General features: G+C 40.0%; 1 protein-coding gene across 4 annotated transcripts in view; it reads right to left on the bottom strand.

Annotated features, from left to right (window-relative positions):
* Nucleotides 1-13,259, bottom strand: part of LOC122535752 (RNA binding protein fox-1 homolog 2-like) — a 224,918-nt gene that overhangs the window by 190,694 nt on the left and 20,965 nt on the right. Inside the window, exons 1-2 of one of the 4 annotated variants that reach the window (XM_043667540.1) lie at nucleotides 4,806-4,829; nucleotides 4,251-4,771 (exon numbers count right to left, since the gene is read on the bottom strand). The exons of 1 other annotated variant lie outside the window; for it this stretch is intronic. In XM_043667540.1, the coding sequence (XP_043523475.1) occupies nucleotides 4,251-4,262 (12 nt within the window). In that variant the 5' untranslated portion in view covers nucleotides 4,263-4,771; nucleotides 4,806-4,829. Of the gene's footprint in view, nucleotides 1-4,250; nucleotides 5,044-13,259 lie in introns of those variants that run through there. 2 more of the 4 variants (XM_043667542.1, XM_043667541.1) reach the window with 2 other exon arrangements.

The following is a 13,259-nucleotide window of genomic DNA, read 5'->3' as shown; positions in this document are numbered from 1 at the left end:
GTTCTCAACTTTGTATAATCAATATATAATCAATATATAAGTAACTTTAGTATGTAGAGAAATAGAAGAGAAAATTAGGAGCAAAATTTACTATTTATCGCAATTTTAATAAGGAAATCTCAATGATCTGAAGGATTCACTTCCATCAAAATTCTACAGTTTTCGTAAAGTTCAATTAAAGAGTAAACTTCGTTAAAGAATAAACAACAAACGTGCCATTTCTGAAGAAAATCACTCCAAAAATGCCTGATCCAAAACACATTCGACCACTCGATCGAGTCTCTGTCGTCCTTACCCTCTCGAAAAAGGGTATTTACATGACCGCAACTTGTCCCCCGAATACTTGTCAATGAGGGAGAAAATTAGCATCGGGGACAGACAGATAGACAGAGAGATGACACGGGGGCCGCGTGTAGTTTAAGGGCCAGCCGATGGGAAGACCGGATCGATCTACTTGCTGGAAATAAAGTACCGATGCACACACCAGAGGCTGGAAATAGCCCACCCTGCCCTATATTTCAAAATACACGTCGTCGTGCCGTGGAAAACCTCCTCGCCGAGGGTTCGACGGGGGAAACAAGAGCGAAGGAAGAGAGAAAGAGACACGTCGTAGTTCAATAGATGGACGTAACAACAAGACGAGAAGGAAAAAGAGAGAGAGAGAGAGAGAGAGAAAGAAATTAACGTGAGTAGAATCAACGTCGACAACGAGTAGTTCGGGTGGATGACGTTCGTCCACTTCGAGCGGTTGAAGCCTCATTGGCCTCCGATTCCCCGGGAAATAATATTAAAACCGGAAAGGGGTGGTCCAACAGAGCGCGGAGCTGGCTATGGACGCGCTTGACCCAAAAAGCGACTCTTTTCCCTGAAAAGCCAACGGGAACGTGACCGTATGCCACCCCTTTCGTTTTTTCCTCCTTCTCCATTTCTCACTCTCTCTCTCCCTGTTTTTCCTCGTGTTTCTCTCTTCTTCTTTCGCCCGCCCTCCCCCTTTCCTTTTATTTATTCCCGCGGAATTGGCAGTAGTAATGCCAGCGGATTAATGTCGACGGATAATGCCGCGAGCTTGTGACGCTGTAATCTGCCTCGAAATTTTTCGTCCAAATTCTCGCTGCGAACAAGTTATTCGCCCCTTTGCCCGGCGAATATCGTGTGGAACCGGACGAGTGAAAAAAGCTGGGGGGACACGCGTCGGGTTGCAGGGAAATCGTCGTGCGCGTGGAAATTAACCGATCCAACGGATCGAACGGATTTTTCGGAGGAAAATAGACAGAGAGAGAGGAGCAGAAAGAACGAGGAAGAGGTTGGTGAAATCGATTGCAGCTGGTCGACTGTTCCAGCCTGTGTTTGCCCCTATATGTTTCTTTGCCCCCGTGTTAACGGGAAAATCGCCTTTTCTTCCGTGTAATTTCTGCTTCTTTCCTTCTTTTTTTTTTTTTCTTTTCTCTTCAACGCGTGTGTACAAAAAAAAAAAAAGAAGGAAGAAAAAAAGAGCGAAGCGGCTTTTTGCAAGAAGAAGCAAGTTGGAAGTAGATTATTTGCTAATGCATGTCGTGTTTACGATGACTATGCAAGTTTCCTTCGAGACCGTACATATTCAGCTTTTACCGACGCTGAATTGAGTTATTGCTCATGAATCTATGCAGCAACGCTTGAATTTCGATCGAAATACTGTTATGTAATTTTTATGTTATGTATGATGATACTTTTTTCGTCTTTTTCTTTTTATAAGTGTACGTTAATAGTCGCTGACATTGATACTTGGTGACTGAATAAAACGAACCTGCTGGTACATGTTATAGACAACTGTGCGTTGTCTTTCTTTTTCGCAGACAGATTCTCTACTAGCTCCTTTTTATGATTTTTCTTTTTGCGACTGTTTGAATATCTATATGAACTTGCAAATAAAAGAAAAAAAACCACCGAAGAAATTACTTTGTCGAAAGTAACTATTCATAGTTGAATATTCATGTTGAGAGAACGGGTATGAGTACTACAAATATTTTCAGATATAATTGGCCACGATATTGTTAAATAGATTGAATAACAAATATAATTTACTGAGACAAACAGACATGCAGTTATAACCTACATATACAATTAAAATATAATCTATCCAATTTTTTAATTTTCATTCCGATTAACAGAATATTACCTTCCAAATAATATAAAAGATATATTCCAATTATTTTCACGACAAAAAATCTTTCACTAGCTACAGTATTTTAATCATTTACTAATAGTAAGAAATAAAGTCACTTCTGTCATTAAATTTTGCACGACAGAATCCTTCATTAGTCTATTAAGGCTCAAGAAATGATTTATCATAATATTACTAATAATTCAATTTGTTTAAATTTCACAAATATAAAATCTAAACGGACATGAAAAAATATTATAGAAGCCTGCGGAATTTCTTTCCACAACTCCAACATTTGAAAGTAAGAAAGATAATAGACAAACTATCGTCCTAAACAATCATCCCTGATCTTAGGTTCCGTTAAGTTCCAAATTTTTACAATGATACGAAGACAATAGTATCGAAGATGCGAAAGGCATAACGAAAACGAAAGACATAATGCATATGGCAAGTAACATGATACGCATGTCAATGTTAATTAACCAACATTTCAGGAAAGTCTAGGACTCGCACGTGCGTCGCTTATGAAACACGCCACGTTCGAATTCATAGAACATACTCTAATTCCATATGTGGATCGAGAAACCGCCAATGTTATCCTGATTCAAACTTGCACAGCTGATGCGTGCAATAAAGGATATTATAAATCAGGCAGGCGGTAGGATTTTTGTGAAGAAAAGAAGCGTTGTAGCCCAAGAAATACCTATGGAAGGGATGAGAGAAGTAGGTCAGGTTTACTGTATGCGAAATTTAATCTGTAGGTGCCTACCTTGGCAAAGAAAGGAACTCCGGGACAAGGAAAAGCTCAATTGCATTTTACGGCCTACCTGGCCAAAGTAAATACATACGAAAGTGATTGGAATAAGGAAACTAACGACTGCTTTCGAAATATTTTCTAATAAGTTCTTTCTAATAAGTTGTAATCCTAAAATAAGTAAAATTTTGTATACTTGTGTATATATCTAAAAATATTTCTGTGTAAAAACGGAGATTCTATTGTATGGCATTTGAATAATGTAAAAGATATCTTCTACTGCACGACATAACGTAAAAAGACAATTTTTCATGTACATTTGCTAGTAGTATAAAGTTAAGGAAGTTTATTTTTGAAGATACACCATTGTATCGAAATTATCGCTTTAAAATTAGTTGCAAAAACTGAAATATATAACATGAATAATATTTTCTACTGCATATTAGAACACAAAGAGGAGGAATTTGTATGTACATAGCACGTATCTGACTAAAATTAGAAATATTATTTTTGGAGCACGCTGCTGTATCGATCGGTAATATTTAATAATTGTTGTTAAGTAATTCTAGGCATTATACAAACGTAATATTTGAGAAACTAATGGCACCATAAAGCGAAAATAGCTAGCAACGTATTTACTTTCACTTCGGAGTGCCCCCTGTTCGTGTCCTTCTCATTGACAACGAGTACCCTAACCTCTCTTTCGCAGAAGTCTCTTTAAACGTAGTAAATAAGCAAGCATAGTTACTCGAAATGCACATTTCGCTAGGAATACGACGATCGTATCTCGCTAACAGATATTATCGGAACGGCCGCTTTATCGACTCGTGTTCCTACTCCGAAATTTCCTCTCGTCTCCCGGCGGTGACGAACATAACCTCTAACTCGGCCGTATCGAGCGAGACACTCGTGAACGACGCGACGATTACGAATCCTTCGATTCTATTTACACCGAGAACAAAAACGAAACGTGTCTTCGTACTTGTCGAAGCGTACGAACGAATGGCTCAAAGAAACAAAACAATGAATTACGGAGTGCGAAGCACTGTGCAGTGTGTATACTTTTTTCACATACGCTCGGTCAAAATTCCTGGAATTTCGAGCACGTTGATACTTGCCTCGACGGATGGCACGAAATCGTGTTTACAATGGCCGAGAATAGAAACGGAGAACAATATTCCGCGACCTGACGCCTCATATCGAACCGACGCCTTCGAACATTTCCAGCAAAGAGAGGGTAGAGAGTGAGGGAAACAGCGAGAGACGCCTCCCTCTCCTCGTCTGGTTAAACGTAGCAGAGCTAGCGTAGCTCCCGGTGAATGTACGGTATTCGTGAAAAATGTAATAGTCACTTACGGGGTAGTACATCCCTTGTGGAGGAAGAAAAAACGCCCCAGAGCCCCACAGTTTGAGGCCGTTTTGCTCCACCGTTGTGCGAGAAAACAAATCCAACACTCCGTTACCTCCTCCTCCTCCTCCTCGCCCTCCTCGCCGCGCTCCTCCTCCTCTTCTTACCTGGTTGTACCTTCTCGCGTACTCTTTCTCTCTTACTTTCGTGCTCACACTGTGTACGCGAGACCCGGCTACTCTCTTTTCGACGCACGTATGGTACGTATGTGTATGTGCTACCGACGTACGTTCACACACAGAGGCAAACGCGTAACGAGAGACGGTGCGGTGTTTTTCACGCACACACGGACACAGGCGCGCGCGCGCCGACCCACACGCACCAGAACCGACCGAGACGACGCACGATAATCGAACGACGGAGGTTAAAACTCTTCGACGCGCACACGATCGAGCGGGACCCGCGAACTCGGTGTGACCACGGCAAGTACGCCCGTGTACGGTTACGGCTAGTAAAAATCTCTGCTTCTTTTTCTCTCTTTCTCTCTCGCTCTCTCTCTCTCTCTCTCTCTATCTTCTCTGCCCTGTCTGTGTTCCTTTAGCTTCTCGTTCGTCCTATTGCACGTTCTCTTTCTCTCGCGACAAACTCACAACCGCCACCGTACGTGGTCCCTCAGCGACTAACGGTCCCGCTCCTAGCCGGCGCCATCGGCGCGCAGCGTCACTGCGCATCCAGCGCCGCGCATCGGCCATCTTTCGCACTACGCGAATCAAACTCTATCGGAGGCGCACAAAATGCCTCCGCTTTGATCGGAGCGCCTACCTCTCTCTCCTGCATCGAACGCGAAATTTATGGAAATATAAAACGTTTCATTTACCGCAAAACGTTCGTTACATTTACTATCCTCGCCACGTCTCGGCTACGCCACGATTTTTACAGATCTTTTTAAGACTTACACCGGCTAGATTTACTTCTCCCTCGTATTTTATTCCCCGTGTAATTACCGTACGCCCATCCATTTCCACCCCTCCAAAAATGCGCTTGTTAAATAAAAATTAAGTCTTATTTATGCACGATTTATCTTCTTTTATCTATCTGTTATTTTTCTGAGTACGAGGTTTTTATAAATCCAAGTTGCAGCATCGTACATTTACAATGATACAGTGTCTGTCGCGAATATTTTCCATTTTGGAAAATGGCCCGTGACTAACTCTCAGCGTCGTGATTGCCTTTTCTATCAACCATTGCGAAACGCCAGAACCTTGCACCGTCAGACTGCAGATGTTGCACCGCTACCTGTGTATCTCTTATTATATAGAAGTAAATCAATTGTTCCCCGCGCTTTAATTGGTCTGCAAGCGCACGTGTCTCAGGTGTACCATTCCTCTTTGGCAAATGGCAAATGCATCGCCAATTATGTAAAATAATTTCATGTAAAACGATGTCAATTGCCTTTTCTTTAAACGTGGGTATTTTATAAATCGTTTACAAAACAACTACAATGAAAACACACTCGTGCAACATCCACTTGTTATGCAGTCTTTTCTATTGTGTGCTCGATAATTCAATAGATTCTAGACAATTTGTTGTGAAAATTGACCAAAGATTCGTGATCGTAATGAGTGCTCGCGCTCAGTCAGCACATATAATATCGAAGGTTCGTTATTGCGCCCACAGTCGCGCCGTTATTACGCATATATTAGTATGCAGCAGAGAGATACAAGGAAATGAAACCATTATCGAATAGTAGAGAATGGATTTCGATTCCGAGGAAAGTTCACGTTACACGAGATTACTCGCTGACCCTCCGCGAAATTATCTTTGCGAGTGGAATCCCACGAAGAGGAAATTTAAGAGAACGAATATTGTTATTTTTCGGAGTGTTTCTCAAAGTTCAAAATTCAATGTTAAAAATATTGTGAAAGACCTTGTTATCGACTACGGAGTATTTAAAGAGATAAGGAACTATTTTGACACGGAGGCATTAAAATGCAGTTTGCTGAAAATTGAATTTCCTTAAGGCCAGTGTGTTGCAACGAAAAAGTTATCGTAGGTATAGAAACCTCTGCTATTAATTACAGAGATAATGAACCAATTCTCTGTAAGATTAAAAATTTCTTAGTTTGAGAATTTCCTCATAATCATTGTATTATTCTTCGACTGATGTTCTGTTCTTGTTTTTGATTACACTTGAGAAGATAAAATATTTTCCCGTAGAATCGTCAAAATTCAATTCCCTCACAATTAATTCTCTCACATTATGCAAGAGATCACCACACGATATCTTCGAATACTGTCGATATACACTATCTATAAGGGCAATAATTTATTTCTCAATTTGATTTCTTCAAAATTAAATTTAAACGATATTTCCGAACAGTATAAACATCCTTTTCATTAGTTACAACACAGGTATTTAACAAAATAACGTCCTATCTTTCCTCAAAGTCATAAAAACTGTCCAAAAATTAAATTTCATCGCAGCCATTTAGTGCGTTACGATGCAGAAGATATCTCCGGAAACGTAAGCCACTAAATCACGTTCTGCTCGAACTTGTATCTATCGTCTACCGATTTTCACTAATGCACGTGCACAAATGCATTGGCGGAATTGCCGCGTGAGTCATATTCTCCCATCTCTAACCTTTGATTGCCGACAAACGTTCGTTGCACCTCTGCACGACACGACGCCCAACACCAGTCGAAACTTTCACGTCTTCCATTACGCCTGTTCCTTTCCCCATCGTTGCGCAATATCCCGACTGGAAGCAAGCACGGAACACGGGAGACGATCGAAACGCAACCTCGATCGAAGATGGATCGTTGTGAAATTCTGTTCGGTCGCAGCGTGGAGCAAGCGCCACCGCGAATATCCTGACGGGAGGCTGGAAAGTTCTGGAGCAAAGTATCGGCAGATACGATGAGATCTCGACAATTTATACCCTTGGAATTCAGCCAGGATTTGTCTGTCCTCCGCATCGGGCACGACGAAAAATGTCAAACGCGAGGGACCGCGAGAATTTACGCGATAATTTACAGCGCGAGTGAGAGTCGGTGAAGATCGTAGTCTTGCGAAGTGTTACGATAGTTCGATTCAGAGGGACGCTGATTGATCGTGGGTAAATTGTACTGTTAGATGTGTAAGAAATCAATAACATTTAAAAATAAAATATCTCTCACACGTGTATGACGAACGAAGTTATTGCAGGATTGTTAATGAATTCAGTTTCATTAACATAATCTGAATTACCTGAAAAGTTTTTTAAAGTGTATTCTATAAAGGCTCTCTGAGAAAAAGAAAATTGAAACGTTGGGTACAAGAAGGATGACAAAAGTCAATCATGATCGATAGGTTATGAATTTTTATTCATTCTCGCATTTCTTCAAATTGAAAAAGTGAAGTCTAAATAGAAGTTTGCCTCATCTATTAAATATTATAGTACATATTTTATACGCATTATATTTCATGCATTGTGTGTATTTATGCACCTTCAAATTTCCCATAAATGCATGAAAATCTGCAATCCTATGATTATAGATTAATTATAGATTATAGATGAGAATTTAAGCGTTAAAATAGATAGAGAATTTAAGCGTTAAAAATTCATGATTGTTATTGACAAAGTAATTTCAATATAATGATATATAAATAACACGAATAAATAATAGTTTGATATTACTAGATTATCTTTAGTTTCTTAAGAAGCTAAATATTTGTTCTTTAAGATCTTGAACAAATAAATACTTGAGTAATGAAATCCAGAAATGTGGAAAAGATAGAATTGACCAGTCTAGTTTTTCAGAGACTCGCGAATAAAAGAACACGAGTTAAATATAAAATGAAGCGTTAAACAGTGAGATCAACTTCTGAAAAGAAACTCAGCCTTTCGTCTGAGAAATTCTAAGAAGGTTATAAAAATCGTTCCGTAAATATCTTTATACGACCAAACGAGCCGTAATTTTCCGTTTCTTTGATTAATAGCGATGTTTAAAGCGCTTGGTGTTCAAAGGGCGACTGTGCACGAAAATAAGCGGCGAAGAAACATCGCCTCAGAGAGATTTTCACGAGAAAATCATCTCGTTTCTTTCTTTCTATTTTTTTTTTTTTTTTTTTTCGGTTCCGAAAAACTTGAGGTAATGTCGATCAACGCGATGACAGTAACGAGATTTCGTAGAAATCCCAGAGAGAAAGATCATAATGCGTGGCGTTGTTCGTTCCGCGGACTCATAAACCGTTTGTTCGAAGGCGATTAGGGTCGCAGCGCGGGGGAAAGAAAGCATGAAATTGACGGGAGCTCGCTCTGAGAAACGTGTTCTCTCGGCTGAAGGAATGAGAAGGTGCAGCTGTATTTTCGGTGCAGCGCGAATGTGATCTCACTAAACAAGTGGAGCGGACGTTTAGAAGCCGAGTAAATACACGCCGAGGAGGAAGTGACGGAGGAAACGTAGGTAAACTCGTAGTCACTCTCTGCGTTAACCTCGCTTTCTTCGCGCGTGTTTCATTGTGGACCAAAAGTTCTTTGTGATAATAGTCGCGGTGAGGTGAAACTCTTATTATTTCTTGAACCGTGGCAATCGCGAGAGCGAGAAGAATTTGTAGCTTGCGAACTCAGTTGTATACTTTGATTGAAAATGGCGTGGAATATATGTATATCGAAATAGACAAAATCATGTAAAACATCTAAATACACAGGAACGAATCTTAGATTTTACTTCTTAAATTATTTCCATAAAACGACGAGTATATTTAACTTGTATCAGTTAATTCGACTTATTTCATATTTATCTTCCTCGATATTTAAATTTCCTATAAAAGTGTAAACATCAACAGTCTACTCGTCGAGAAACGAGTGGTAGAATCGAAGCCGGATGGGGGACGAAGCCAGCGAAACGAATCAAACGGGAAAGACTGAGACAATATAACGCCAACCTTAAAAGTATCCTCTCATCCGACATCGTGTCTCAATATCTTTAGGAAAATGTAACTTCCAGACAGCAGCCCGCCGACGTTACTTCAATAATCACTAGCGAAATGATTGTCTCGTTGGAAAGAGGAGCAACCCTCCGTCTCTCCCATCCCGATGGATCATCCAGTGTTTGCCGAGAGGACTATACGGGTACCTACAATCAACCTGCGACGCTCGTTCGATCTACAGGGGATACTACCCCTCTTCGGATCACCATAGAAACGAAGGGACGATGCCAGCGAGCGGGAGAGGGTGCAAAAGCCACGGTGCTTAGAATAACGCGGCTCGACGCGCTCTAGATGGAAATGGATCTCCATGGTATCGCCGAGTGGTAACAAGCGAAAACACGATGTAACGACGTGCTCTGAACGTTGCCGTAATAACAAACGAGACAAATTCATGACACGGATCCGCGATTTCCGTTTGCCGTGCCGTTAAATTAATAGCGGGAGAAGATCGCGCGCACGCGCGATCCAACGATCCTCCATTTACAACCTTCTTTGTCTCGCTATCTGTTCTTGAATCTGAAATCGCTACGAAGATTTCTATTTCCCCTCCCGCTGTTATTTCACATTTTTCTTTCCAATCTCCTTTGTGGAGGTCAATTTATCTGTTAATCCCGATCTCTTTCGCAGGATAACGCGGCGGATAGCGTTGCTTTTTATTAAAATTTCGTAACACTCGAGTCGAGTAGAAATCAACGTGGAAAGTTATCGTTGCAATTTTCGTCCTTTGTCCTAGGCTCGGGCGGGTACGCTCGTTATAAGACAAAGGCCATCGCAACTTGAAAATAACGGGAAACGCGTAAGTGTTCGGGGACTACTTTGAACCATCGTCCATGGTATACAATGCCGGTCGAATTGCACAACTGGGACAGCTCGTATCTCTTCACCACCGCGGATAAAAAAGGTTGAACAGCGGCAGAAGTTCCAGAAGTGCAGCGACCCACCATGCGCAATCGTACTTTTCTTTCGCTGAAACTTTCCGCCATCTTCCCGAATCTTTTATATTTCCCATCGAAATGAGAGAGATGAGATTGAAGTGACGGTGAAAAGGGGGAAACATGCACGTCTCTCCGGACTTCACTCGTGCAAAATCTCTTTGAAAGACTTTACTGTATAAAAATCCTTCGTATGAACATCTTTAACCCTTAAACAGATTACTCGTAGCACTTGAAACAATTCAGGAGTACTTCAACCCTGTATCGTTCAAGTGACATGTGACTTGCAATATTTCAGTTGTTGTTTGATGCTTATTTAATTTGTTCACGATACTTTGTGTCATCTAATTCTATAGTAGGACATTTTAATTTTAATTTTGTACTTTAAGGGAACGAAGATCATTACTGTGTGAGAAGCTATGAATTAAAATCAAATCTGAATTAACCTAATAATATTAGTTATGTGGCCCCAGGAAATATTGTTTTAATTCATATAATAATGATCTTCCTTCTCTTAAAGTACAAAATTGAAATTAAACTACTGCATTTGTTGTACCAAATGTTAAATTTCGTATCATTTAGAGTAGCATAGTAAAGTTTTTTTTATATCCAAACCTCTATTATCCAAATAATAATGAATATATTCTGATTTACTTTATATGTATTGCACACAAGATTTAATTTATTTTAAATGTATTTATTTCAGAAATTTTATAAAATAAAAAAAACAATACTGATGGAACACATAAGAGATTACGTTTGGTTTTCAACTGAAAATTTGACACAATGGAATTTATGAAATATATTCTAATAAATTGTAAAATAAACTTGCAAACTTTATGCAAGTGTCCAAATATTTTCGCGAGCCACTGTATATAACAAACGAAAACTGCAGAATTTTCTAACGAACACAGAGGGGATGTCAGGATGCGTCGCCTCTGTGAAATTGCCTATCGGCGAGCTCTCTCCAGGTCGGTCGACGCGGTTTCAAGTGCACTCGGGGTGGCCGCGTATTTTTAGAAGCTCGTATGCACACGCAGCTGGAGTGCACATGCGCCCGACGACAAGCATGCCGATCCGGCTTCTTTTCTTCGTCGTCCAACATCCTCGTGACACTATAAATGTTTTACGGTTGACCTCGCCGTGGGCCACGTAAGAAGCATCGCAGCGTCGGGACAAATTTATTAGACTCCAGGACCGTCAACCCCCGGAGCCGCGTCTTCGTAACATTCAAAGTTTGCTACAGTTTATGACAGAACGACGGTGAGTGAACTCTTCGTTCGAGATACGACGAGTGAGAAATGTGACGAGCCACGAGGAGAAATTTCCTCGGAGTGTTCGATGGTGGATTTTTGGCAATTCTCGCTAAGAGAGGGTGAGTGAGAAATGTATCTAGCGACGATGAGGAATTTTCTTGGAGAGCAGTAATAGAGAAAGGTAGAATTTAATACTTGACGTGTTATTAAGAGATAATGAGAAATAATTGGTTTCCAATAGAAGCAAAATATTGGAGCTATCCAATATCTTATTCAAATAAATATGTTTAGATGAATTTTGACATGAATATACTCACGAATGGAGATCTTGTAATATCTTCATTGTCAGATAGAAAGTTGGCAATGAAAGGAGATAAAGTTATCGACAAATAATTGTTTAAATGCCATTAAAAATGAATCACAAGATAAGTAAGTAAATAAAATGGTCAATGCAACGTCATCAGCGAAACTTTTGAAAAATAAAACATCAAACTTTTACCAAAAAAATCGTGGAATCGATGGATCACAATTGCCAATACCGACGCGGACTCTATTCTCTTATGTAATTTTCAGAAAAGTTCCAGCGTAAATATCCGGCACTCGATTTCTACGGTAATATTTCTCGTGGAAAAAGGGCGGAAAGCTGTGTAAGCTGGCTGGTCATCGAAATTCACCGATGACATCCCGGTTTATAGGTCGTTCTCGTCATCTCCCTCCCTGCCCCGATCTTCGCGTATTTTTTTTTTTTCTTCTCTTTTTTCCTATTTTTACGAGGTGAATTCACGTGGCTCGTAAGCAAGGCGAATCTACAAGCTGATCCAGAAGGAGGGCGACAAAGCACGGGATCCGGCTGATTTTGATAAAACGAGGGACTATCGAGGAACCGGGTCGATCCTTCGGATTTATTGTACGTTACCAGCTTGTCGTGACATATGAGATTGAACGAGTCGTCGAACTTTTTTCCAGATGCTGGAAAGAAGATCGTTATGCTAATGTAGTTTGGGAAAAGAATACGAGAACGGACGAATCGAGGAATTTTTATAAAGAACAATTTAATTTCGAAAAATTTATGAAGTAAAATCACTGATATTACTGATCGTGAGTGAAAAAAAAAAAAAGATTACGTGAATTGAAAAATGTTTATACAATTTCGAAAAATTTATAGAAACAAAACCTCGTGTCTTTCAAGAGTGAGTTATTTTTTATTTGCACGAATCCCGCGATTAAACAGAGGAACAATTCATTGAGAATTCTTTAGAAGAAAGATAAAAATTATACTAGTGACGAGAGAAAAGAAAAAAAAAAAAAAAAAAAGAATACACGAAGATAAATTCTTGAAAATAAAAAATTGATTGGAGGAACTGAGGTTGTTTCTCCAGCTGCGTGAATGTTTTACATTTAAGAGCTTGCAGCGATCCAGCGAATTTTAGAAGAAAAGAAAATAAAGAAACGAGGATAAAGAAGATAAATCATACGATGTTATACTCGCTAATACCAAGAAGAAGAAAGAACGATAAATAAGCTAAAAAAGAAAGTCTCCCAAGTGAGGGACAAAACTATTTCCCGTTTGTATAAATTTTCAGGTCATCTCTCGCTTAAAGATTCATGATCGAGAATAACGGCGAGCAACATGTTAATATCATTGAACTTGTAATTGTTTGTCCTTGAGACGAAATACACACGGTGGACGAAACCGGAGGTGACAAGATGAAGTGTTTAGATTTATCATCGTTGGAATAGGTTAGCCTTGATCGACGTTGTCCGCCCTCGTAGCTCGAGGTTACACCCTAAACCTCTGGAAACTGCCTACTCTCGACAAGGGTGCACTCTGAAGTGGGGTTTCCATGACGACTA

Source organism: Frieseomelitta varia, unplaced genomic scaffold, assembly GCF_011392965.1.
Source record: "Frieseomelitta varia isolate USP_RPSP 00005682 unplaced genomic scaffold, Fvar_1.2 scaffold_762, whole genome shotgun sequence".
In the NCBI taxonomy this organism is placed as follows: Eukaryota; Metazoa; Arthropoda; class Insecta; order Hymenoptera; family Apidae; genus Frieseomelitta; species Frieseomelitta varia.
Note: the sequence above shows the minus strand (reverse complement) of the source record. Positions and strands in the feature narration are given on the sequence as shown.